The following is a 25,598-nucleotide window of genomic DNA, read 5'->3' as shown; positions in this document are numbered from 1 at the left end:
TTACTTCCAAAACACCACCGGTAAAGAATGAGAACCGGTTAACGCGGGAGGTACAAAAGAAAATAAACTGCAATACTAATTTAACTTATATGTATATTACTAATATTTAGACAAATTTAATACTTTAGATCTTTTACAATGACAAGTATATATTTTGTCTGTGAGTTGGTTTTTATACAAAAAAAGTTCTTTACGTTATTTTTTTAATATTAATTTCTTGTTATTATTTATTTTTAAAATTAAGTTTAAATTTCATGGAGGTATATTAAAAACATAAATGATTTAAGTAATTGTATGCAAGTGGAGAAAAATAAAATTCCTGTACCTCTTACCATTCCTCAAAGACATCGCCGGTAAAACAAGAAAGCCGGTTAATCCGGAAATTATAAAGAAAATATAATACTAATTGAATATTGGGTAAAATCAAATATATAGGTAAAGTGCATTTGTATTTGTGTATTAATATGCGATGAAGTTAAATTTATTAGGCCAATTCCTCAGAAACTAAAAAAAAAAAGTTAAATGATTTAATCTAAGTGTATTAACGATCTTTAAATTTTTAATTTTAGTTAATAAGTCAGTTCTTTTACTTTATTCTGACGTATTTAGTGCTATCTCAACAATTTATTTATTTTATATTTACCACCAGTTAATTCTGAGAGCATATGTTTCGTAAGAAAATACAGTTTTATTGGAAATATAAAACTATAACATAAATATAAAAATATTGGATAACCTATAAGCTGGACAGAATCACGACGCTCAACAGCCAGGTTTTCCCCCGAAAAAAGTGTACCAATTTTATAGAGGCTGAGTGTGTACCCTAAGGGTGTCAAACCCAGGATCGTATTAGGGCTAATATAAATAAATAAGTTCACTAGCCGGAATCGGATCTGAGTCCAGTAGTTACAACTTCAATGACACAGCTCAGCTGTCAACCGAGCCAATGAAAGTAAAACATTTATTTACTCGTGTGTAGTAAAGAAAGCCATTATAATTTAAAGGTAATAATAAAACTAAACTAAATCAAACGGTTAATAAATTGTAACATTTACTAGGACAGTCAGGAAACATTGAAATAACGGATCTGAATATTTCCTGAACAACTGATGGGTGACCCGAAATCTGAAGAAGAGGCGGACGGGTTCAAGATACAGAACGAGGAAGTCGAACAATTAGCTTTGCTGTACCAGCGATTCGGTTTATTTTACGCTACCTGTCAAAAAGCTAGTCTAAGCAAAATGCACAGTAAAAGGGAATCGAAATCAGTACGACAGACGATGGAGTAATATTCCACCATTATTAGTACATTCAATATATCTGTAATTCGTCTTTCCATTGGAATAGGAATAATCGAAAAACAAAATCTTAAACATTCAAAACAATCCTTTTGCACAACGTTTCGCCAATACAGGCACTATTAACAGAAAAAGACCAGATCACATCAATAATTCTATATGAAATACGACAGTACAACAGAGGAGTGTTTCATTGGCTACTGTGACAGTAGTTTGAAAAAAGAGGGTCGAAGTCGCAGTGTTCATTCATTCAGACTTAAGTTCATTAGTATTAAGTGTTTGTGATGAAGTGGAATAAAACAAAGACAATCTTGATTAAACATTGACTCTAAAGCAAGATTATTTTCTTCCCAACAGAAAAAATGTGAAAAACAAAATTATTTTATAAAAATAAATAATTTAATTACTATCCATTTTAGTCTCAAAACACTTTATTTTTCTTACAAGTCCGACAAGTTGTGATAAAAGTTTTTTTGGAATAGTGCTGTGATAAATGATATTAATTTTGGTTTTAAGTGAATATTGACTAATTAGAAATTATTGTTTTGACCTGGGCAGAATAGCCTGCATGGATTTAGAGTTTTTAAATTATATAATTCCAAAAATGAATTAAGATTGTCCCTGAGGATGGCCGGATTGGCCGAAACGTCGGACTTGTAACAAAAATAAAATGTGGTGAGACTAAAATGGATAGAAATTAAATTATTTATTTAAAAAAATTCACCAGTCTCAAGAAAGTTTTTAAGATTATAAAATAAAATTAATATTTGATTATATGTAGTACAAAAAACGTATTAAATAACTAACAAATATGATATATACCAATTAAACACCGTTATATCTGTGATTTTTCAATAATATGTTATTTATTCATGTTGAAAATGAACAACTTATACTTATTGTAAATAAGTATATAATATACATAAATACTCCTGGTAAAAAATGGGGTAATTAGAAAATACACAATAGCTGATTAACAATTATTTTAAATGGGCAAATCATTAAAAACTGTTTTTGAAAAGAAGTAAATTTTGACAGGCAACACTCCTCGAGTGACAGTAGGAAGTAACAAATGAACTTGTAATGATGTGAAAAGGAATTTCCGCTATATGAGTTACGAGAGGCCTTCCTGATGCAGTCTGGTCTCCCAACACGTGAAAATATTCCAAAATAAACTGAGACCAGTGTCAGTTCTATTTTAGTACCAAACCTTTCGGTGAACGGCACCGATAGTAAAATGAAGATTTCATCTTAAACTAATATTATATATATACAACAGAGCAATACGGATGCAAGGTTAGTCAGACTAATTTGGCTGGATTACATAAACAACTCGCCACACCTAAGACGGATAATTATTATTAATAAACCTTGACATTTTATTAGAATCCAAATCATTTCAACGCTATAAGAATCATAACTGTCTCGTAATTTTTATTTCTATAGCCATTTTATAACCAAACAATTACATATCAATAATCCAATATGTTTTCATTATTTGGAGGAATATATCAGATGATTATAGCTTAAAACTATTAACTAAGTAATTATTAAGAACAGGAAAACTAATTTATATAATACCCCACTTAAACCACGGCGAAATACGTTACAGAACTATTACATACATTTCGTGACTGACAGTACAGGAATGTAGCAAATACCGAATAGTTTCATGGCCGTCGAAGAACAAAGAAAAAACGCGAGGCCGAAGGTTATAGAACGAAGGCATACAGATTCAGTAACAGATCCTTCATCAGAGCAATTTGTATGTGATGAGCAGTTAGTCAAGGATTGCACCCAAGTCGGAACATAGAACCTTTCCTTCCGCCGAAGCAATGATTGTCGAAGGACATATTTTGATGTAGATTTTGATCCAAGATAGTGGTAATTTTTTTTTCGCCCTAAATTCATTGAAAGGTATTAAACATTTTATAATCTTTATATCCCTTAGTTAAGCCGTATTTTAAGCAATAATTGAGATGAAGATAGTTCCAGGCATTTTTTTTTTAAATTCCTGTTTTGAAACTGAGTGGTCTTCTGACAGACCGAGGAAAACATTCAGCTCATAAAAATTGTCACTCCCAAAACAAGCTAATCATCTCAGCCCAAACTAGGAACAAGAAAAGAAAATTCAAACCTCAGAATTAGATTTATATAATTTGTAAAGGGGATATTACATCAGCACGAGAATCATAAAAAAAAAAAATGAATCTTCAGCGTATGTATTCTTTTATTTATTATATTGTATTATGACTTATGAGTGATGCTAACATTTTCATTTCCAACTAATTGTACCATGAAGGAAGAACAAAACGGGACAGAAAACTTATCTTCTTTCAGCAAGTTCTAGATCTTATTTTAGAAAAACAAAATTAAATTCTCCACTACAAAAAATCCCTTGAATTTTAATTTGGGTATAGATTTTCACTTATAGTTTGGGATCGGGAATGAGTACGTATCACGATGTACTATGATGTTAGTAACGAAAAACCAGAGGATATATAATGATGTGAATATGTAATTGAAAAGATGAATTTAAAAAAAACATAGGTGTATGTATCACAGAACTTATGCCCCTTAATAATGAAAAAATATATATATCGTTGGTCCATATCACGAAACTTATGTTTGTTAATAAAGAACAATAATAAACAAATATTAAAATATGTTTAGCTGATGTACTGTATAAAATGCTAGCTAGTGTTCACTGATACTCATTACGATGTAATAAGACCGTAAACATACGCGTAAGAGAAAGTGAAGAGTTACAATTTTGGTCTGACCAGTTCAATTGCCCTACAGCTCCTAAGCATTTATAGTACAGCAGGGACATCGTGAAGTAGTCATTCAAGCGCATGCCCATAAGAGAAGTGTTACACTTTTTTGTCTTGATCAATTAGCTAAATCACGCCTAAAGAAGTTTCATTTTTAAAAATTTAATTAATTGGATTTATACCATTTTTCAAGATAACTAGAAAAAATCAATAAAACTCGTGATACTTCAAAATTGTTAATATTAAGATTAAATAATATTTATCAAAACCGTTTGGGTGGTTATGAAGCTATGCTGATTTATAGCTTGTGTTATTTAATTAAACTTAGTCCATGTTTCTGTATCGCTGATGTTGGCTTAAGAGACTAAACGTTGTAGTTGTAGAGAAACATAGACCCAAGATAAAATATTATGCCACCTACATATTGAAAATTTATCACTTTTTTAAATTTCAACGCTAACTTTCAATATAATGATAGATAAAATTTCTTACATTTTTAAGGGTAAATACTGCAATAAAGAGGATATTAAATACTTTGGAAAGCATTCCCAAAATAAAAAAAAATGACAAAATCTCTACATCTCAAATCACACCAGATTTAACTTTTTTGGAAAAACCGAAAATTTAAAACTATAAAATATAATAGAACTCAGCTGTTTTTTATTAAAACTTACAAAAAAGCATTAAGACCTCAAATCTCAGAGGCGACGCTGCCCGTATGAGCTACACACAGACGGCGCCACCGGTAGACCTGACCTGCAATACTTAGATGTTCATATTTATTTATATATAGTACTTCCATTCAGTTGATATCGATTATTTGAGGTTTAAATAGCACAAGTAAATTTATGAATTTGTGAAATTTTCTCATATATCACAATATAACTCTAGTTATACAAATCAAAAACCTCTACTATTTCATTGGAATTTTAAAACGAAACTAAGTTTCAGAGAAAAACAAAAATCCCACAACACGATATCCCTATTAAATGGTAAATACGTTTGTAAATAGAGGCTTTGGGGGAAAAAATGGTAATTTCTAATATAGCATATTATATTCTGTATAAATATAAAAATAGATAACACAAAATTATAAACATATATTATACCTAATCGAAAATCATCTGAAAATATCAACAAACTTTCAAACATTCGGTTCAAAGACTACTCATAAATAATATTTTTAATTTTATATCACTATGTCATTTACAAAATTTATTAAGGCGAGATTGATAAATTTAATCCCAATTAGGTTGAAACCTTAAATATTTTATTTAATGGAAATTGTATTTATTAATTGAAATACTTGAATCACTAATGCTTGTCGTTTTTGCAATGTCTTCTTGTTCCAGAATAAAATTTAATTCCTATTTCTATTTCTAAAAATAAAACTTTTTTATGTTGAGTCACTATAAAACCAGCTATATAAATAAATTACCATAACAATAAAATTTAAGTAATTGCAAAAGGGCAAAATTAGTTATTTCATTTAGCGTCAAGATAGATATCTGTTAAACAGTCAACATCATTGTTCAATATATTGCTTTTTCTGACCCAACACTCCTAGAGCAATTTCCTCAGAGGACTAGAGCTCAACAACATGCGATCCAGCCAATCTTATAAGCGATGGCAATAGAAAGTAGAGATAGAAGTAGCAGACGTTACAACCTTGGAAACTAGGAGATCGATTGCAGAGGTCAAGGACGGGCATAGACAACAGTGCAAGTTTGAAAGGAGGGACAGTAGGAGGTGACATTTATCTGCATCACTCAGAGGCATAAAAGCAGGGATTATGAATGAAGTAGGAACACAAAGAGTCGGAACTCCACTTTATTATTAAGATTAAACAATATTCACCAAAAGCATTAACCGTTTCGGTGGTTAGAAAGCAATGCCGGAACTACACTATGAATAACCGATTCAAAACATCGAATATATATACCGCATCTGAATCCTACCCAAAATATTTATTTAAATTTTGAATATTAATGATCTGTTGAAGTCAAATAATTTTAATACGTAACATTATTACTATTTATTATTCTATTTTTTAAGAGTTTTATTCTTGACCTTATTTTCATAAAATAAGGAGAACGGAAGGCATTTGGCATTTCAGACTAAAATTTAATTTAAAAGTAAAGGTAAAAGCGGAATATAACATTTTTTTATGATTATAAAAACCATAACAAAATTGAAATTCAAATAAATTAAAAAAAAAATCTAATTACGTTTTACTTTCAAATGCTGATAAAGGAACAAAGTTAAACGATTATGAATACACTCGGAATAATTTCAAAACTTGAAAATTTCAAACAGTTAAACTAAACTTAAATTGTCCTTTGTAATTTTAAAGGAAAGTACCCCAATAGGATAAATGCATCTGATCGTACAAACGCACGATTGTGCGTAATAAAACCAAATAACGTAAAAAAACTTTTCCTCGGATACCGTAAGAAATAACAAAAGAGAAAATAGCTCAAATACTCTACTGACTTAGATCAAGAATAAAGAATTATGCGAATCCACTTTAAATAATTTTTGTAAACCAAAAATAATTTTTAAAAATGCTTCTCTTTGGCGTGAACCAGAGTATCAATTATATATAAAAAAAATTTTAAAACAGAAGAGGATGTAATTATAAAAATTAGAATCAGATGAGGGTGCGATAAAACTCCAGATAGCACCAATATTAAGGAGAGCAAAATATCGTAAAACGGGGAAGGTCGGAGCAAAACTAACTCAGCTCTCGAAATATATCGTCCGTCCTTCATAAAATTGCACTTTACAATTTACTACACTTCTCTCAAAACTTCAAATTTCTCAGCGAAATTCCGATTAGACATCTGGCTAGGTCGTTGATTTTAGCCCCTTGAAAATAAAACGGCCATAAGCTTCGTGAGTGCTCGTGTAACAGTAGAACGCCATTGGTCAATTATAGGAGCCACAATTGGCTGTCGCTGGGGGCAGAGGGGAGGGGAGTAATCCCAAGGGGATCGTCTTTATGGTCTCATAAAACAGGTAATCAACTACAAATCATGAAAGCGTCATATTGAAAAACTGCGAAAGACTAGTACCTTACATGAGAATCAAGTGTAAATCAAAACAAAAAAACACTTCCAGGTTCCTCGAATAGAAAATATTCAACATCTAATATTTAATAAAACAAAACAGGTCGAAAAAACATACCTTTTATAAAAAAAAAAAAAATTAAATTTCTATAGGTTTATATAAACGATCTCTTTATTTCATAACGAAAAATCACCTAAACGTTGTTCAAACTAGTTAAATTTTAAAAAAACTCAACGCACCAATCTATAGACCAGTGGTTCGCAACATTTTTAAGGCGGTGGATAGTCTTGGCAAAAAATAAAGTTATCAAGTTCCCTAAAAGTGGAAATGATCATTAAAAATAGATAATGATGAACATGGTGAAAAATTCACCAGATTTGTATCAGAATTTTAGAAAATTGGTAACTGAATTTTAAATGAAATTAAAAATATTTCTATTGTGATCAAAACAGAAGTGGGCATATGATTTAAAACCTTGGAACACAGAAGATAAATACTCCCTTCCAGAAAATAATGTAAATAAAAAAACTACTAAATTCTATAAACAACCATAATCGATTGACGGGGAACCAACGATTATACAAATGGACGCAGAAAGAGAAAAACATCGGAGGCAAAGATGGACGAGAAGGAAATGAGTTAGGCCCAGCAGTGTTTGGCAACACCTTTTGTAAACCTCTTCTGTCCACATCCGGTGTCGGTTTGGTAAACTGCCGGAACTGCTCAGCCTTCCGTGGGTCTTTCCTGTCCAGTGATAATATTATTTTGGTGGTCATCCCAATGGTGTGAAACACAATAATCCCATAGAATGTTTTTTTTTTAAATTAGTAATTTCCATGGATTACGGAATAAATGGCTGATCTCAAAGGAGACAATAAAAATTAAACACTTTTATTACAAAGATTCGAAGAATTGTAAATTTACCAACTATCCGTTTCTTGGAATACGATTATTTCTTATTATTTGGAGAGTTTTATTGAAGTCCTTGGGCGATGACTGGCGGCAGAAGTACGAGCACGTTTCCTATTAGGGTGATGTCAGCACAATTTGCCTAAGTCAATAGAAGCCGATCCGAGAAAACCTTCTTCGTCTTCGGACCTTCTTAGTAAAACTATACCAGGATAAAACGACACTAAGAACTATCAGCAAATGAGAATAAGAAGTCAAATAAAAGAAAAAGCGTCAGAAAGTTGAGATGTTATTTAACAATGATCATAAGGTTTTCTCGTATAGAATCTCATACTGAAAATTATCTAAATCGAGTTAAAAGAAAGATGTTCTATTCTAGGAAGAAGTAAAATAAAATTGACTATATAAATAATAATAATTTGTAACTAAGCAAGTTTCGATTCTTTAGTTCACCAAAAAAGAATACATATTAAAAAAAAAAATAATCTTTCTATTTGTGTCAATGATGGTCGTATCAACCCATAGGAATTAAAAAAAAAATAATCATACATAATATTAATATTTACAACCAATGAATATTTTTATTTCATTTTCTATAGAAAATTGATTAAAATATTCTAATCACATGCTAAAAAAAGAAAAAAAGTTTTAGTTCTCTAGTAACTTGATCCAAACTCATCGATACAAACATCAGTTGCAACAACACAACAAACCGTTGTTTAAGGAAAAAATACTTGCGGTTTCTACAACTAGAAGGACGTTTATAAATAAACATTCCACATCGTAGATAGCGTCGAAAGATAAAGTCTTTCTTATCACCACCAAGACCTTGACTAACTCAGTCAATAAAGAACAGTAGAAACCAATTTATGGTTAAAGGTATCCATGGCTACATGTTTCATTCTTCCTCCATTTTTTAATACAAAGAATTTAAATATGTTTAATTTTTTTCAATTTTATACACCGAATAAATTAATTTCGGAATGAGAAATATTATTTCTTTTTAAGGATAACCAGCAAGCAGTACAATAAATATATTTTAAAAGCTGTTTAGGAAAACGGTCCAATTACACAGATCCAACAACAAAAAGAAACTTTTGAAAATTTGATTTGATAATATTAACTGATCTTACTTGGTTTTTTTTTTTTTTTTTTTTTTTGGGAGTGTGCTGAAATCAAAAATGAACTCCATTTTCTTCCACCACGTACAAATTTATGGAAAATCCATAATGTTAACAATACCAGTTTTGAAAACTTGTATCACCTCTAGGAGTACTCAAACAGATCAACTTCAAATTCTTATGGAACGAAAAAGATGTTAAAATATACCAAATGGCACGATTCGGAATCAACTAACTTGATTTGAATTAGAGATTTATCATTTATTAATGATTGTTTAAATACATTAGAGTGACTTTTATTTCCTTTAAGTCCAGTAGATGTATACTCAAATGTACATTATCAGAAAGAGAAAGAGGGAAAATTATATTTCCTAAGGGTTCCGAAACGTTTGAATTCTGTCTTAGAACGCACGAGTAAATAAAGGTTTTAAGTTGAATTCCAATAAATTTTAATTCCTGCAATTTTAAATTTTTACTTTACTGTTATCTTATTGTATTTATTTATTATTATTATTTCTTTTCCTTTTTTTTTCTTAAAAAATCAACTAAAAATTTTTATCTACTCATTTAATTATTTCAAATTATGGAATCAATGCACCTTTTTAAGGAAAATAGTAAATGATTTTTGAGCGATCAGAAGAATTGTTAGGCAACTGCATAATTATATAATATTATTATAGATATTTTATAACACCTGGGCCACGTTTCATAATAAAGTACAAACTAATACTATTAGTCTTGTCGATTTAACCTAATACAATTACACTGACTTGTACTTCAGTACTTTTTAACTCCTGCAATATCAATAGTAGTCATCCCTATTATGAAAAAAATAAATATTATTGTTATTACCACGTTGTTTCTATACTTGTATTATGAACCAACACTATTAGCTTTCATTATGAAGCAGGGGCCAGAACGTTTTTTATAATTTTTCCTCATTGTTGAAGTACATTTTCTAAGAAGGAAAATAATCTTAAGGAAATATAGTTGAAATTTTTCTCTTGCCGGAGAGAATGCATATTTTCATTTTCATTGAAGAGAGATCATTTTCATTTTGGAGAGAGTGCATATTTTCTCTAATCGCCTTGAAACATTTATTAATCATCAATGCTTCGACCCTTATTTTAAAGCTTTTGGTATACTTGGAAAGACTATTTTTCTCTCTTTTCTGAAAACATTAAATATATTTGTGACATTACGAGTCCGATTTGTGACATTTCGTAAATTTTAACGTCCTTTGGTACCAAAAAAATTTGAACTTGTTCAGTTGAGTACTCCTAAGAGCTATGAAACATTTTCGCGCAACAAAACTGGTCTGGAATATCATGGATTTGTTAAATATTTGTAAGTGAAGGAGGATAACAAAGTTCATTTGATGTTTCAGCACAACCAAAATCAACAGATCAAAGTTTTGGTTACATTTCTGTATTATAGAATACTTCTCCAAAAGTTAAATTTATATAAATATAAGTGATTTCTCAAATTGTTCTTAGAGATAGAGGACTCCAGGACAGCTTAGAATGAAGAAGAATAGAGTTGTCAATGACCTCATACAGTTCGCTAAGGCTTGTTCTAAATTGGTTTTAGTTGGGTATGCGCATGTGTACCTCTCACTTGTCTCCCCAGCAACTTAATGAAAATGTAAGATAAATTGCCAGCTTAATCAATAGACTCCAGGTATTAGCGAAGGTGCTCGCTTATAAGCCGCAAATAATAATTAAATTGTATAGAACAAGTTTTAATAAAAAGGAAAGGAAAGCAATATGTTTATAACCTAAAAATAAATAAAATTAAAATATTTTTTACTTCCATTTTGAAAGGACGACAAAAAAAAAATTGAGGACACCGCATGAATAAAACGGGAGAGCGCGAGTTGGATACGAAAGAGGACGTCCAAACAGTTCCATATTTTCCAATCAATCATATTCTCAATTCAATAGGTCTAACGAACCCACTTTTCAATCAAAACTCAATCAACAGCATATGTTTTATTTGTCAAAACATCTTGCGACCACTTTTTGACGGAAAGAGGAAATTGTGATCACAGGTACAACGTGAAATCCATAAGATTGATGGGCATTAATTTATTTGTTTACTAGGGATCACATTAACATCAGTATGAGTAGTGATAAAGTACTTCTCATCCCATACTATAATAGTCAATGAAGGTGTATCCAAAGCGAATAAAAATATTTTTAGAAAGGAAATTTAGGACCTTATAAGTCTGAGAAAAAAATTGTGTGGTCTTAAAAAATAAAACTTAAGGCTTCAAAAAGTCATCAAAAATATTTATAAAAATACTACAAAACAATGGTTAAGACCAGATGTTTCTTGAATGATTTTGTTTTTTTTACTAATCGTATAGTTGTCTTCGGACTTAGGAGAGGTTTCACGCCTTTAACAGCAATATTTCATCACTTAACAAACTTATATTACGCACTTAAGTTATAATGGTGTTAACCCCAAAAATTGAAATTTACAATGATACACCGATATAAGGAAGTGAGTGAAAACTTCCTTAACTAGAACGAATACAAAGAAATATCTGAAAAAAACTTTAAATACAAAAAATTATCTCATGTACTATAGTTTTTTTCAAATGGACTGAATACATGTATGTATATAATAAAAGAATTGAGCACCATATAAAATAATATTAATGTATGGGAAAAATAAAACCCAAGAGACCTAAGTCAATGAGATTAAACCATTTAGACTAATTTTGTGTATATTAAAGTTAGAAAGCAATTGATAGTATCAAGCCCAATTATAATGACAAACGACCAAACCATCCAATTTACTAACCGTTTTTTAACTTAAGGGCGTTCTATACTATGTCCGATCAAGGATGCATGATCCACCCCAAGTTATTTTTAATGCCATCTTGGAACAGTAGCGGATCCAGGAATTTTCTTTGAGGTGTATCTGTATTTCAGACTTAAATTTTTAAATATAATTAATTTTTCCCATAAGAGACCCGATTTTGCCTTGACACTATGCAACAAATAAGTCCGAACTTCGAACAACTATTATTTCCAAGAATGAAATAATGACAAATCATTCTCCGTTGCAACCTTTTTAATAGGGTCATAACGAGAGCAGTTCAACAACGATCCGTTCCAGAAATAGAGTCAAAGATAGTCAGATAGACGCTAAGTTGGCACCGAGATGCGATTTTTATCGATTCCTGAGCTTAGGTGGGCGAACAATTCAAAACGAAACACTTCTGCTGTATTACCATCATTAATAATAATGTCGAAAGAGAATAATCTTCAGGGGCGCAGTACATGGCATAAACAAAAACGATAAGACCCAGAAGGTACTGTCCAAGTTGGGATTTTTAAGTCTCAAGAGCCATCCTCTTCTTCAAAAACCCTATTCTATTCGCTAATCAAGATTTAAAGATTAGGTAAAAGTTCATGGTGCAACGTAGATTATAAAATTTTTGAGCTAAACCACATCCTATATTAAATTTACACGCCTTCCCAGGTATTATTAAACCATGACCATACTTTAACTTTCTGAATTGGGCCGCCCATAGCTCAGTGGTTAAGACACAGCCTTACCAATTTGTTGTCTATTGGCGGTGCTGGTTTGAATCCAGCCTGGGACGTTGACTGTTTTCATTGAATGGCGGTCCCACAAAATGAATAACTTTGACCCCCAACCATGGTTAGGCAATATAGGTATAGGACTCCAATGGGAGTCTTGGCCGGGGAAAAAAAAAAAAATTTCTGAATTTTCTTTTTTAATTTTTAAAATCCTTTTAATAAAAAGTTAGCACATTGTATGTAGATCAAAAAAGTCGAATTCAAACTTCAGTATACACAATATGAAAAATCTTAAGCGAAATGAAAAGGGAAAATAGAAGTATGCCACACAAATGGTAATATAACCTCACCTACCAATTCAAAAAATATTCTAGATTTTTATATAATAAAACCTACCAGCAGGTTTCTGTAATAGGTATTCTCCACCCCCATCTCATGATTAGAATTATGAGTACTGTAGAACATCATCTTTATGTAAGTTATATCTACAAAGAATTAATGATTAAACCTTTAATAATTTTAAATATGATTTAAAAAATGGAAGGGGAATAAATAAATAAAAGATTAAAAAATTAAATATTATGTTGCAAAAGAGGGTGGGAGATAAAGTGAGTAAGACCAAATTCTCCATGACTATTTAGACAAAACTTTGTTAATTCAACAAATCAGTAAAATTTAACAGAATAAATTTAATATGATTTCAATTCTATAAAAAAATTTCATGTGTATTTCAGAAAAACTGAAGATTATTTGAAGAGGAAAAAAAATTATAGAAACCAACAAAAACTATTTAATCTATACAAGGTATTTTGCAGACTTTCAGAGAAAATTTGCCTTTAAGAGAATGAAAAAGTAGTATCTTATTATTATTTAGTAGTACTATATCAAGGGGTCTAAGCCCCAAGATCCCATTATTTATCATTTTAGAAGGATTATAAAATCAAAGTAACATTATTGTTCACCACAGAAGAGTTATGAAATCATTTGTGTAAGATGTACAATCTGATGTTTGTTACACCCATTCATTTTTACAGATGACTAGTAAAACTAATCCTAATAGATTCATAGCCTATTACATTTAATTGCCTATCTAATTACAACAACATCCACTTAATGTATCCAAAACACCGACAGAGGAAAGGTATGCATTTACAGTAAGAAAAGAAGCAAAATCACTTTTATCTTGGAGCACAACAATCATTAAATGAATATTAGGACTCCTGTATAATAAAACACCACTAATAAAGACAGCCTGAGGTTCTTGAGATCATGTGGTCAATTCGTGGAGACATTAATTATGTATTCAAGGTCTGTGTGTAAATGTATACAACAGGGCGATATTAGATGCAAATCAGCTTATTGTCTTCATAGATGGTCAGCAAGAACCAAGATATAGGCCAAACAATCAAAGTACAACATACACAACCACTGTTACAAAATATGATTGAAATTTATTAAACAATGGTAGTGCTAAAAATAGGTCATGTTGAAGTAGCGTTTAGTGCAAGAGTTTCTATAAAATATAGCGAATTAGGGTGCTAATTAAAAATAATGCTGAGAATCATGGGAACTACATTCAGAGAAAAGATCAAAAAGAATGCAACATGTGTCAACTATGTGTGTTATTCATTTTAAAAAATATATAATTAGATAAAACTAATACTGGTTTAAAAAAATGTTTTATATGTGCTATAGTATTGTTAAACTTCCTAAATTCAAATTGGACAATATATGTTTCAATATTTTAGAAGTATAATAAGGATTTATATTATAGGAAGACTAGTCGCCTTCTGAGGATTCAGTAAAGCAATCTTAAGCATCTACAAAAAACATGACTTCATTTGAAATAAATTTATTCGAAACAGAGCAGGTTTGTAATATAAATTTAATATTAATAATTTATGTTTATTTCTATCAGAGCTAAGTTCAAATAAAATTATAAAATTCAAATTAGGAAAGAAAATTGTAAATATTTATGGAAGATATAGTGCCATCTACTTGGTAAAAATTAAACTCAGTTTTTAGCTTTTGATTATTGAGATAATTCAATCACTTGGAGACTAACAACTAGCTAAAAATTTAAATATATAGAAAAATGGCACAGTCATATACATTTTTTTGTTTAATGCTACAATCTTCTTTTATTTTTTTTTTCAGAAATGGAGTTGCGAAAAAACAAGAAAAAATTAATAGGTATTAAACAAAATGTCCTTTAAACAACATTCAACAACCAGTGGCATGTGTTTTCAAGAAACACAATCAACAACACTGGAAAGTTCTAACCTTTAGAAGGATGTGTAATAAGAACGACACATACTGCCTTTCAGGGCACCACACTATAGAGCAATGGGCGTGGATTGCAGCTGATTCTATCCTTTTTGTGATGATACTGTGTGGTAACCTGTTCACAGTCTATATCCTACGTAGTTCAAGACTGATATCCAATCGCTTTGTACTAAGCCTTGCTTGCACCGATATGCTGGTTGGACTGACATTACCGTACCACATGGCGTTCACAATATTCCCACAGCTTTCAGTCACTAAGACCACATGTATTCTCAAGTAATTTTTATTATCTTATTCACAATTACTATGTGAATACAAATATCAATATATAATATCAGACAACAAACTCATTTTTAAAACAATGTTTCAGATTTGTATTTGTTCTGATGGCCTGTTGCTGCTCAATTCTTAATGTCACAGCAATAGCTTTCGATCGCTACCTGGCAATTATTCACCCATTCAAGTATGAGACCTTGATGACAAGAAGGTAGAAACTGATTATTTAGTAAGTTTCATCATACAATACAATCATTTGACAATATGATGGTTAAAAATCCAAATTTTCAGAGTGGTACGAAGAGTACTCTTTGTGGCAGGCGTGTTTGCGTTGGGAATCAGTACCATTCCTATTTACTGGAATACCTGGGAGGAAGCCACAGTCTGCGAGCTTGGACAGGTATTATTTATCAACTATTTCATAAAAAGAATTAGAGTAATACTATTAGAGTATAAATAGAAGATTCCAAAGTTATTATTAGTATTTTCAAAGATGATGAATTTAAATTCTATAAGCTTTTAATGAGTAAATATTTCTTTTCAGGTACTACCAACATATTATATGATAGCCATTCTTCTTCCTGCATTCTTAGTCATCTGGGCAGTCATGATAGCAATCTATGCAAGGATATGGCATGAAGCTGTGATGCAGGCAGAAAAACTACGGAAAACAAATGTGAGCCAACAATGTAGACCGTCTTTTCAGGTAATCAAAATTTACTTCAAATCAAATGTTTCAGCTGATGAAGAGATTTAATTAAATCATGATTTCTTGATAACAAATAATCTTAATATTTGGCAGGTGGTACTCCTGGTAATGGGCTGCTTTACAATCTGTTGGTTGCCATTTCTCATTGTCACTTGTGCCCAAGCAGTAGGTTACAGGGACAAAATCTCATCCACCGTCTATAAAGCACTACTTTGTCTTGCCCTAAGCAGTTCTGCTCTGAACCCTATCATCTACGCATGGAAGAATGCAGAATTTAAGGAAGCAGTACAAGCAGTCTTAAGGTGCAAAGTGAAACAGAACACTTCAACTGTTGTGACGGCTTCAGGAACAAAAGGATCGGCACACCCTCAAACTAGTGTTTAGTCAAGTAACACTATATTTCTTCACTATTGTCAGTATTAAGGGATGAAATTCTCTCAATTTAAAAGCGTTTCTTTAGTCAAAGTAATAAAAATTTGTCATAAACAAAAATTTTAATTTTTTTATTAAAAAATAATAACAGGAAAAAAATCTATTCATTAATAACAAAAGTTGGAAAAACTAAACCAAACTTTTATGGAATAGAGATTTGGTCAGTAATATTACAAATAATTTCTTAGTATTTAAAATTATAGCAATGAATTTAGTTGAATAGATTTATAATTGACAGAAGAAATAAAAATGGTATGACCGTATACTATATTGAAATCATATCTTGTTTTCTATCTAGAGCATTAATCTTCAAGAATCCAATAAGAAAGTAATTGAAAAAAATTAATCAAAATTAAAAACACAGAAGTTGTTATTCTAAGTATGATCATGACAGCCCACTTTTCATCAGGTCAAATATTACACAACTACAGTTTATTGAATAATATTAATATGGCATTATATCTCCTCTGCACATATTTCATAAATCAAGTACATAAGATACTCATTAATAAAAAAAACTTTAATAGCTTAATAAACTTCTACTTCTAATTACTACTACAAAATAAAAATGTATCAATCTACTACTAATTACTTAGATACTTAAGATTTTTGTCTTATCCATTTACTATTTCAAGTAAAATAATGATTTTAAACAGTTTTAGATTTTTCATAATATCCACTTCACTTCAACTTCAACTTCTCCAAAAGAAATTAACTATTAATATACTATTCAATTTATAACTTTTATAACAAAATTTCAACAACTAAATAATAAAAAACACCTAAGAGTAGCTCAATAATTTATCAGAGCATTCAAAAAGCAATATATTAGTCAAAATTATCACTACATTGTAGATGCTTTCTTCTGGATAAACATAAAAATTTATAGATTTCATAATTTCTAAATACAAACTGTAAATTAAATTTTAATAATTAAAAGTTAGTTAATGTAGAGTAAAAACTTAATCAGGAATGTTAGAAATGAATCTCCAAATTTGTTAAACCTCACAGTTTGGATTGTTGGCATAGCCTCTTTTCTAAATATATTTTTATTTCAGTTTATTTGTACTTTTTCCTTACTTAAATAATTACAGGCCATTTTGATGGAAATAATACTGTAAATCTAAAATACATAAGTAAGGTTTTAATGTATTAGATTAAAACTTATAATTTCATAATCATTTTATATAAAATTTGACACTAATATCAATTAGCCACTTTAGCAAAAATATCCAAATATAAATAAAAACCTTATAGAATCATTAAAATACATTTCTAAAGAAAGATTAGATAGCTCATCAATTAAAATAACAAGCATGCGATTTCAACTAGTTAATATCTTAATGGTGTCATTGGACTAATAAAAAAATATCTTTTATCATGAATTATATTAATGTATATAAGAAATATTGCAATATCATATATGGGAGAACTTGTAAAAGAAATATATATAATACAGAGCTAATAAGGTTGTGATATGATTTCTGGTTATCTGTGATTTTATTTTTCCTTAATAAATATTCTATAATAATTTGTAAGAATTAGTACAATTTTTTTAATAATTGTTATGTATTGTTGTGTATAAATATTTTTACTGATAACTGTGATTCCCAATGCCTAGATTATTTCTTTTGTATTATTTAGTAAGTTAGTAAAATTTTTTTTTTATATTACAAATATTGTTATTTGTATGTTAATTTATTTTATATTCTTTGAAATATTTTGTTAAAAAATTGTCAGTGAAAGAAAAAAATATGTAATTTTGTTAACGAATATAAGTATTAATGTTGTAAAATAGTAAAAACATGATTACAAAAATTTTATAAATCATGTAGATGATAATGTTGAAAAATATCTAAATAAATTTCATCATTTCTGATTATAGATCAAAAAATAAGTTGAACTTATAAGAAATATTATATACCTTATATTAATATATAAATACAGTCGGTTAGTTGTAAGAAACAATTTATATAACTATTAACAATAAGTGTCTAAAATGTAATAATGTAATGTACTGAGAAAAAGAAACTTCCCTTTATGATCTCTTCCCACTTCCATTCAAACAAAAGTATTTTGATTAAAATGTTTTAAAAAATTAAAGTAACCCCATCTCTAGCAGAAATAACAAATATTCCAAAGAAAAATTTAAAGCATGAATATATACACAGGCTTTGTGGGCTGAGTAGAACTGCATGAATCCCTTAGTTCTACAGTGCTAAGTTGTGTAAGTACAATACAAATTCAAATGATCCCTAAAACGAGTAAATAAATCTAGGAATACAATAGGTGGAAGGAGCTAACCACATATTGTCACACCAATTTTTGTCTGAGAAGGTTTGAGTCGGTTTGTGTTTTTAAAAATACATACTTTTTTTATTAATTAGTATTGAACTGCCATAAAACATTTGCTTTTGAAAAGAAATGTGGGTATGAAATTTCTTGCAAACACTTCATTAGAGGACATAGCACCAACTTTCTCCACAGTGAAATTTTGGAATTAATATTTGGCCATACCAGTTAGGATGACAAACATTTCAGATGAACAAAAACTGCAAGGACTGATAAAGTTCATCAAATTTTGCTGAACAATAATTGGATTAAGGTTAGAGAGATGGTGAGACTATAATCAGAACGTGTATGACACAAACTCAGATTAAGAAAGGAGAAAACTGACCATATTTTGGATTTCATGTTTACTCACTCCAGACCAAAATTTTCATTGAGCATTTTTATGTCTGATGGCGCAGTTTAGATGCAATAAATCAGAGTGCCAATTAATTACTGTAGATGGTTACACTTAACTTGGTTACACTATTATACAACAAAAACTGTGGACTATGATATACTACTCAGCATCTGGGATAGTCAAGATTGGGAGTTGCCTTAATCGAGGAAAAACCATAGCACAGGCATAACATGCATCATTACTGCAAGAGCTGAGAGCTAAAGTAGTAGGAATGCAACATACAAAAAAAAAAAATATTTCATTGAGAAAATGCACTGTCTCATAACTCAGCAACATCCTGAAAATTTATGAATTACAATGAAAACTAATCTCAAGCAACATTTTTTATTCCCTAAGCTGAGAGTTGTGCTCAGAGGAGATCAATTGTTGTCAAGAAATGGAGCTTTCACTTTCAAAAACAATTATTTAAAAAGAAAAATGCCAAGTACTATTAGGAAATGCTGGAGATATCAGAGGATCGTTAGGAGACATGAACAGAATTATAAAGAAACAATATAGATAAATATAATGCATCTGAAGAAAAATTACTTCTTTCTTAGTTGGGTTGGAAACTTTTTAGATGACTTTAGAATATTAGGATTTTTTTTTTCTCTAGTATAAAAGTAAATATAAATGTCTATTGAGGGCAAACTAGTACACACCTCAGAACCTGGAAACTAGAGTGATATCTACATTATTCTTGTTGTATATTGTATGGGAAACTATCCAGAAAAAACAAGTCTACCCAGCATAATCACATATACTTCAAGATTAGAAATAGATTTTATTTTTATATTTTAGTCAATTTAATTTGTTGTTTGAGAATACAATCTACAGGAAGAGCCATTTTTTAAATATGCTGTGTGCCAAGGAAAATATAATTGCACATGCATAAGCAGAAGTAGTGGATAGAACTTGATGACATTGATTCTGGGCCATTTAAATACTAAGCTCTAACTTTGGCCTAATCAGACAAGCTGTTTTTATAAAAGTTATATTGAAACATTTTTATAATAATCTCTCACTATACTCCAACTTTGAAACAAATCAGACAAATCATTCTTGAGATATAGATTTGTTAAAGATACTAGGTTTATGCAAGCATTAGCAAAAATAGTCGATGGAATTTGATAAAATTGATATCAAGGTAGCAACCGCATAATATCAGGAAATTTCATTAAAATTTAATGGTAATAGCTGACATGCCCGAACTACAGATAGATTATGAACAAAATTAGTTACTTAAGGTAAAACGCAAATGGAAACTTTTGATTTTGAGAACAAAACTAGCCAAAATTGTGATATGCAGCCCGCTTATAGGCTCCTTGAGAGAAAATGATAAGAAAACAAAAACTATTTCAGTATAAGCATTGAAGATTTAGACTAACAGTTAGGAACTAGAATACACAATCAAGATATAATATAACTGGATCATAATAATTTTGGTAAGGAAAACTAAACCATAACATTTGTAACCTGATCTGCGTTCATATTAATGTTTATTCTTAATCGTTTTTGGCTATTTTAGGCAAATTTATTTAAGAAGCAATCAACAATTAGACACCAGCAAATACCTATCTACTGAGGGTCAAGGATGAAAAGCAAGCTTTGGCAAAGTTATTCCTTTCTCCTGATAATATTGTCTCCTCACAGAAATTTACTTCTTGAAAAGTACTTGTCGTAAGGTTTAGTGATAGGTGCAAAGTAGAGCAAAAAGATAAGATGAGCTAAATATTTCACAGACAATAAGCTAAGAGATAATTATGATATAAATCATTTAGTCTTTTCTCCCCCATTTGCTTTACCCAAGACACGGTAATATGACAAGTCATAATGATGTAATTTTGGGGGAAAAAATAACAGTTAATTAATATTGACAAAAAATATATTCAAAATAATCTAAAGTAAGCAACTGATGGTTTTTTTATCATGTATAAAAAATGTTTACACCAATTTAAGCGTTAATTCAGTAACCTTATTCATCTTTCTAAAAAACTAACTGCTTAAATCAACTATTTGCATACTCTATACAGTCACTTGGAATTAGATTCAAACTGAAGATTAACATTCTGATTGATCGAGTGAAGCTCATACTCAGATGATTGGAGGGGAATATCAGCTCAGATGATTGGAGGGGAATATCAGCTCAGATGATTGGAGGGGAATATCAGCTCAGATGATTGAAATGGAATATCAGCTCAGATGATTGGAGGGGAATATCAGCTCAGATGATTGGAGGGGAATATCAGCTCAGATGATTGGAAAAGAATATCAGCTCAGAAGGATACTCTAGGTGCTCTTATTCAGAAAACTCAAAAATATTAGATTGATCTTCTATCTTTGGCATATTTTATAACACAATTTTAAAATATTTAAATCCAATTAATAGTGAAAAGAACGAAAGCTATTAAATATTTATTATTTTCACTTCAAACTAGAACATTAAACCTAGAACAATTAGTACTAAAGAAACAAAGTTTAGTGTAACTAGAATGCGAAATAAAAGCTACTCATTTTGTTGACTCTAAAGCCAGATGTTTTCAACCTGCCCCAAATCCAAAATAGCTACAGATACTTGGTAAATAAAGAAAGTAACTAATGACAGTATTCACATGCTTGTGTGTTCCAGAGAGACAAACATACTGGACATCTATTACCTATTACCTATTTAAACAATTTTCATTATAAAAAGAAAGAAAATAAAGGGAGCCAAAATGAAATGAAACATAATACTGATAAAGCAAGTGGTAGATGATAAAAATTCCTTGAAATGTTATTAAATAAACTATAAATTTAACTTCTGTTTCAGGATTTTTATTATATTCGGGTTAATTTAATAACCCATATATATTAAGTAATTGCAAGTATATATTTATGCTATGATAAGTCAAAAAGATACAACTTAAGTTAATTGACAAGATTTGAAACAATGTATTTATTCCGATGGAATAAATTAATTGAATAAATCCATTAATGGAGTTTTAAAATAAACTACCGTGAATTAATGATTCCTAAGGTTAGAAAAAGTCTTTAATCAATTAAAACATTGAGAGTACAGATATTAATCTGCTGTCAGTTCTAAAACAACACTAACTGAGCACAAATGTGTAGATGCATCACAAGCACTTGGCCAAACACTCATTAATTTGAACTTGGTTGCACATGAGGGAATGTCATAGTTTGGTAAATATGTAGCAGCATCTTAAGATAATAAGAATTAGTTTAAGAATAAAGAATAAAAAAAATAGTTTAACGAATTATTTAATTCACTATACTTTAATATTACTGGTGACCTCAATTATCATTTTAATTTGTTACATTGTTAAATATTTTGTGCGCAATCTCTCTAGCCATAGGTCACGGCTGTGGTCAAGAATTCAACTAGTTATTGATTGCTGACATTTCCACCCACAATGCAGGTCTTCAAAAGGCCATCAATTGTTGTGATGGGTGAACATGTACAAGAATGGACAAGGAACTTATATATAAATTATAATTATAAAAAAACAAAGCAATTTTAATAACAATAAAAAAAATGATGACTAATATACCCATACTTTACACGAATCGGTTTTCAAAACTGTATTAATTAGAATTTAATGAAACATTATAAATGTTTCAGAAATTCCAAAAATTTCATTGAATATAATATAACAATAAATTTCAGGTTATTATAAATTAGTTAACTTAAAATGCTGAATATAGTACTATAGTAATCAATACCTGGATGGAGATTTCAAACCAAAATAATTTTTAAAAACATTAAATCAATAAATATACTTTAAGTGCAAGTAAACTTACCTCTATACCAGTCACACCAAGAGCAGCTCTCAAATTTGGAGTCAAGCGGAATGGCACTTTCTCAGGAACTCGAAGAGTTTTTCCTTTTTCAAAGCAGACGTTGTAGTCAATATGAACTACCTAAATATGAATAAAATGAAATGACCTACAAAAACTTTTGTTTATTATGGTTTATCTTGTTTAACCTATCACTACTCGGGAGGTAATACAATGTACTACACTCCTTGCATCATAAAATTTTATAATTACTTAGTATATATTGTTTACCTCTCCAGTCTTCAAGTTCACTAACACATTATCGAGATGCCTATCTCCAAGGCCGATAATGTAACCAATCATTGACATTACAGCCAAAGATGAAGAGTAAAGTTTAGTAATTTGCCACCAATCAGATGAATTGACACTGTGACACCAAAGCTCCCTATCAACAGAAAGAATAGATTTAGCAAAAAGAATAATTTATAAAATAAATACACCTAATAATATTTAATAACATTCAATTTATTTATACTTTAACAGCAACAAGACAATATATGAAGCAATTTAAATGTACTTGTTTCACTGAGATTTTCTTGAGTGAACAATTTAGGTTTTTTTTTATTATTAAGAGATCAGTTCATAAGGTGAATATGAATATGGTAGATCACATTCTAGATTACAAGGTAATATGGAGGATTAATAAAATATCTTTAGACGGTTAGGTGATTCTAAAAGATTCCATATTGAAGATTTAGTAGATAGTTTGTTCTTGTTCCATTAATTTAAAACAAGAGTGTTGGATAGTATTTGGTTTATGGGCAAATATTTAGCAGAACACCAAAAATATCTGCTCTGTTATCCAAGAAAGGTTCTAATTGTGTTGTATTTAAATCATTAGTACTATAAGTGTGAAGATATATAGTCTAGAAGATATGAAAATTGACAATAGGAGTATTCATGCAACTTATGCAAAGAGCTAAGTGTGTTATCATGCTAAACAGACAGAATGAATTTTGTTTTAACAATCTCTCAGTTTTAACCTGCTAAATATGTTAAAAGTTTAAAGTTTCTAGGTAAGTTAAACAACTTTTTTGAGTGCTTGATCGGTTCCAAAAAAAAAAAAAAAGTTAATATAAGTTGATTTTTCAGCATTTTATATTCCATACATATTTTACTTCCCACTTTTGAAAGAATTTTTTCATGTCCAATTGGGGAGCTTGTAACATGTTAAGTAGAAAACTGAATGACCCAGTTAAAAAAAATATTTTAATCAAAAACAATTTAAAGGCTATACTCTTCCTGGCGATCTATAGTAGATATATTGTACAATCAAAAGATAGAGACTCCAAACAGAATATTTTTATTTAATTGTAATACATTATATATAGTGGTTTTATTTTAATATTTGTTGCAAATAAAATGTAAATAAACTATTTTTTAAAATTATCTTTGCATAACCCATAATTTTTTTTAACCCATTTAATTGTATATTTATAATAGAATTAAAGTTAAATATTTTAGATCAACTATAGCTCACTTTGAAAGCAGGTAATTGGGAGTTGATTGCATCAATTCCAAAAGGCATTTCTTCAGAGCAGATAGGGGCCACTTGTTTCTCTGTAGGGGGTCAATACTCTGTATCCCAACCTCTTTCAGGATAGGTCCGAGTTTGGAATAGAACAGTTCTGATGGTCTCATAATACTCACAATTCCTTTAAGCATAACATATTAAAAAAATTAATTCATCACAAACTGAATAAAACATACATAAAACTAGATATCTTAAAAATATAACAAATTATTCAACAATCATCATCGATTGACAAATTAATGCTATAATCAACAATAAAATAAATAAACCTGTAGCACCACAGGAAGGGTCTTGGGTTCATTATAAGGGAATACTGTTTTTAAACCAAGGGTATAGTGCATCTAAGATGAGTTTGCCTGTAGGAGAAAGGAACTTGCGAACCTCCCACCCTAGCTCCTTTTCCCCTACACAGGATAACAAACCCTTCCAACCAGGAACAAACCAAGAGGCAGTCCAGAACTAGGTAACACCCAGCCAATTCAAGATTGGTACTTGGAACATTTATCCCCCCTATTCTTAGTCTCCTAAGTTACGAATACGTCTGGAGGTTCTTGTTTCTTTAGGTTATCCATTATCTTTGACTAGGACTGTTTCTTATTGATTCTTGTTTTACTTTGTAGACAAATATAGTGACGGCTCTCTTTTGATTTGCTACTTGTTGGTGGAAGAATGTTTGCCACTGCGCATCTCCCCCTCCCTTAACTCACAGGCAAACCCATCCTGGATGCACTATACCAGAAATAGGAACGTAAGATTAATACTGTAGTATTTCAATATTATTAACAATAATGTTTTAATATTATGGCATTTCAGTAATATTAATAATAATAATAATGTTTTAATACTATGACATTTCAATATTATTAATAACTGTTTGTTTGGGCAATGCTTCGCTATTGCTATATTTCACTATTTACTATATACATTGAATGAAAATAATTGAAAATTTGAGATAAATTTAGTAATAATTATTTTTATTTATTTTATTTTTATACCAGATCGGCCTGGTGGGCCTTACAGGGTTGATATAACTTATATTATATATATTTTTTAACAGTTGATTACGAGGGG

General features: G+C 29.9%; 2 protein-coding genes across 8 annotated transcripts in view; one reads left to right on the top strand and one right to left on the bottom strand.

Moving 5' to 3' along the window:
• mAChR-C (muscarinic Acetylcholine Receptor, C-type) overlaps positions 1 to 18,273 on the top strand; it is a 41,897-nt gene extending 23,624 nt beyond the window's left edge. For 3 of the 5 annotated variants that reach the window (XM_067049154.1, XM_014420724.3, XM_014420732.3), the window contains exons 2-7: positions 14,500 to 14,595; positions 14,883 to 15,287; positions 15,382 to 15,498; positions 15,579 to 15,687; positions 15,832 to 15,993; positions 16,090 to 18,273. In XM_067049154.1, coding sequence (XP_066905255.1) covers positions 15,019 to 15,287; positions 15,382 to 15,498; positions 15,579 to 15,687; positions 15,832 to 15,993; positions 16,090 to 16,380 — 948 coding nt within the window. In that variant the 5' untranslated portion in view covers positions 14,500 to 14,595; positions 14,883 to 15,018 and the 3' untranslated portion in view covers positions 16,381 to 18,273. Of the gene's footprint in view, positions 1 to 13,411; positions 13,530 to 14,104; positions 14,343 to 14,499; positions 14,596 to 14,882; positions 15,288 to 15,381; positions 15,499 to 15,578; positions 15,688 to 15,831; positions 15,994 to 16,089 lie in introns of those variants that run through there. The other 2 variants (XM_014420725.3, XM_014420729.3) reach the window with 2 other exon arrangements.
• The window catches only part of nonC (serine/threonine-protein kinase Smg1), a 141,216-nt gene that overhangs the window by 65,968 nt on the left and 49,650 nt on the right, over positions 1 to 25,598 (bottom strand). For all 3 annotated transcript variants that reach the window (XM_014420723.2, XM_014420721.2, XM_014420722.2), the window contains 3 exons: positions 24,474 to 24,648; positions 23,225 to 23,378; positions 22,958 to 23,077 (listed from right to left, as the gene is read on the bottom strand). In XM_014420723.2, the coding sequence (XP_014276209.1) occupies positions 22,958 to 23,077; positions 23,225 to 23,378; positions 24,474 to 24,648 (449 nt within the window). The remainder of the gene's footprint in view (positions 1 to 22,957; positions 23,078 to 23,224; positions 23,379 to 24,473; positions 24,649 to 25,598) is intronic.

The sequence above is a fragment of the Halyomorpha halys genome, unplaced genomic scaffold (genome assembly GCF_000696795.3).
Source record: "Halyomorpha halys isolate HHAL.00 unplaced genomic scaffold, Hhal_1.1 Scaffold287.1, whole genome shotgun sequence".
NCBI lineage: Eukaryota > Metazoa > Arthropoda > Insecta > Hemiptera > Pentatomidae > Halyomorpha > Halyomorpha halys.
The sequence above is the reverse complement of the archived record's forward strand: the minus strand, read 5'-3'. Positions and strand labels throughout refer to the sequence as shown.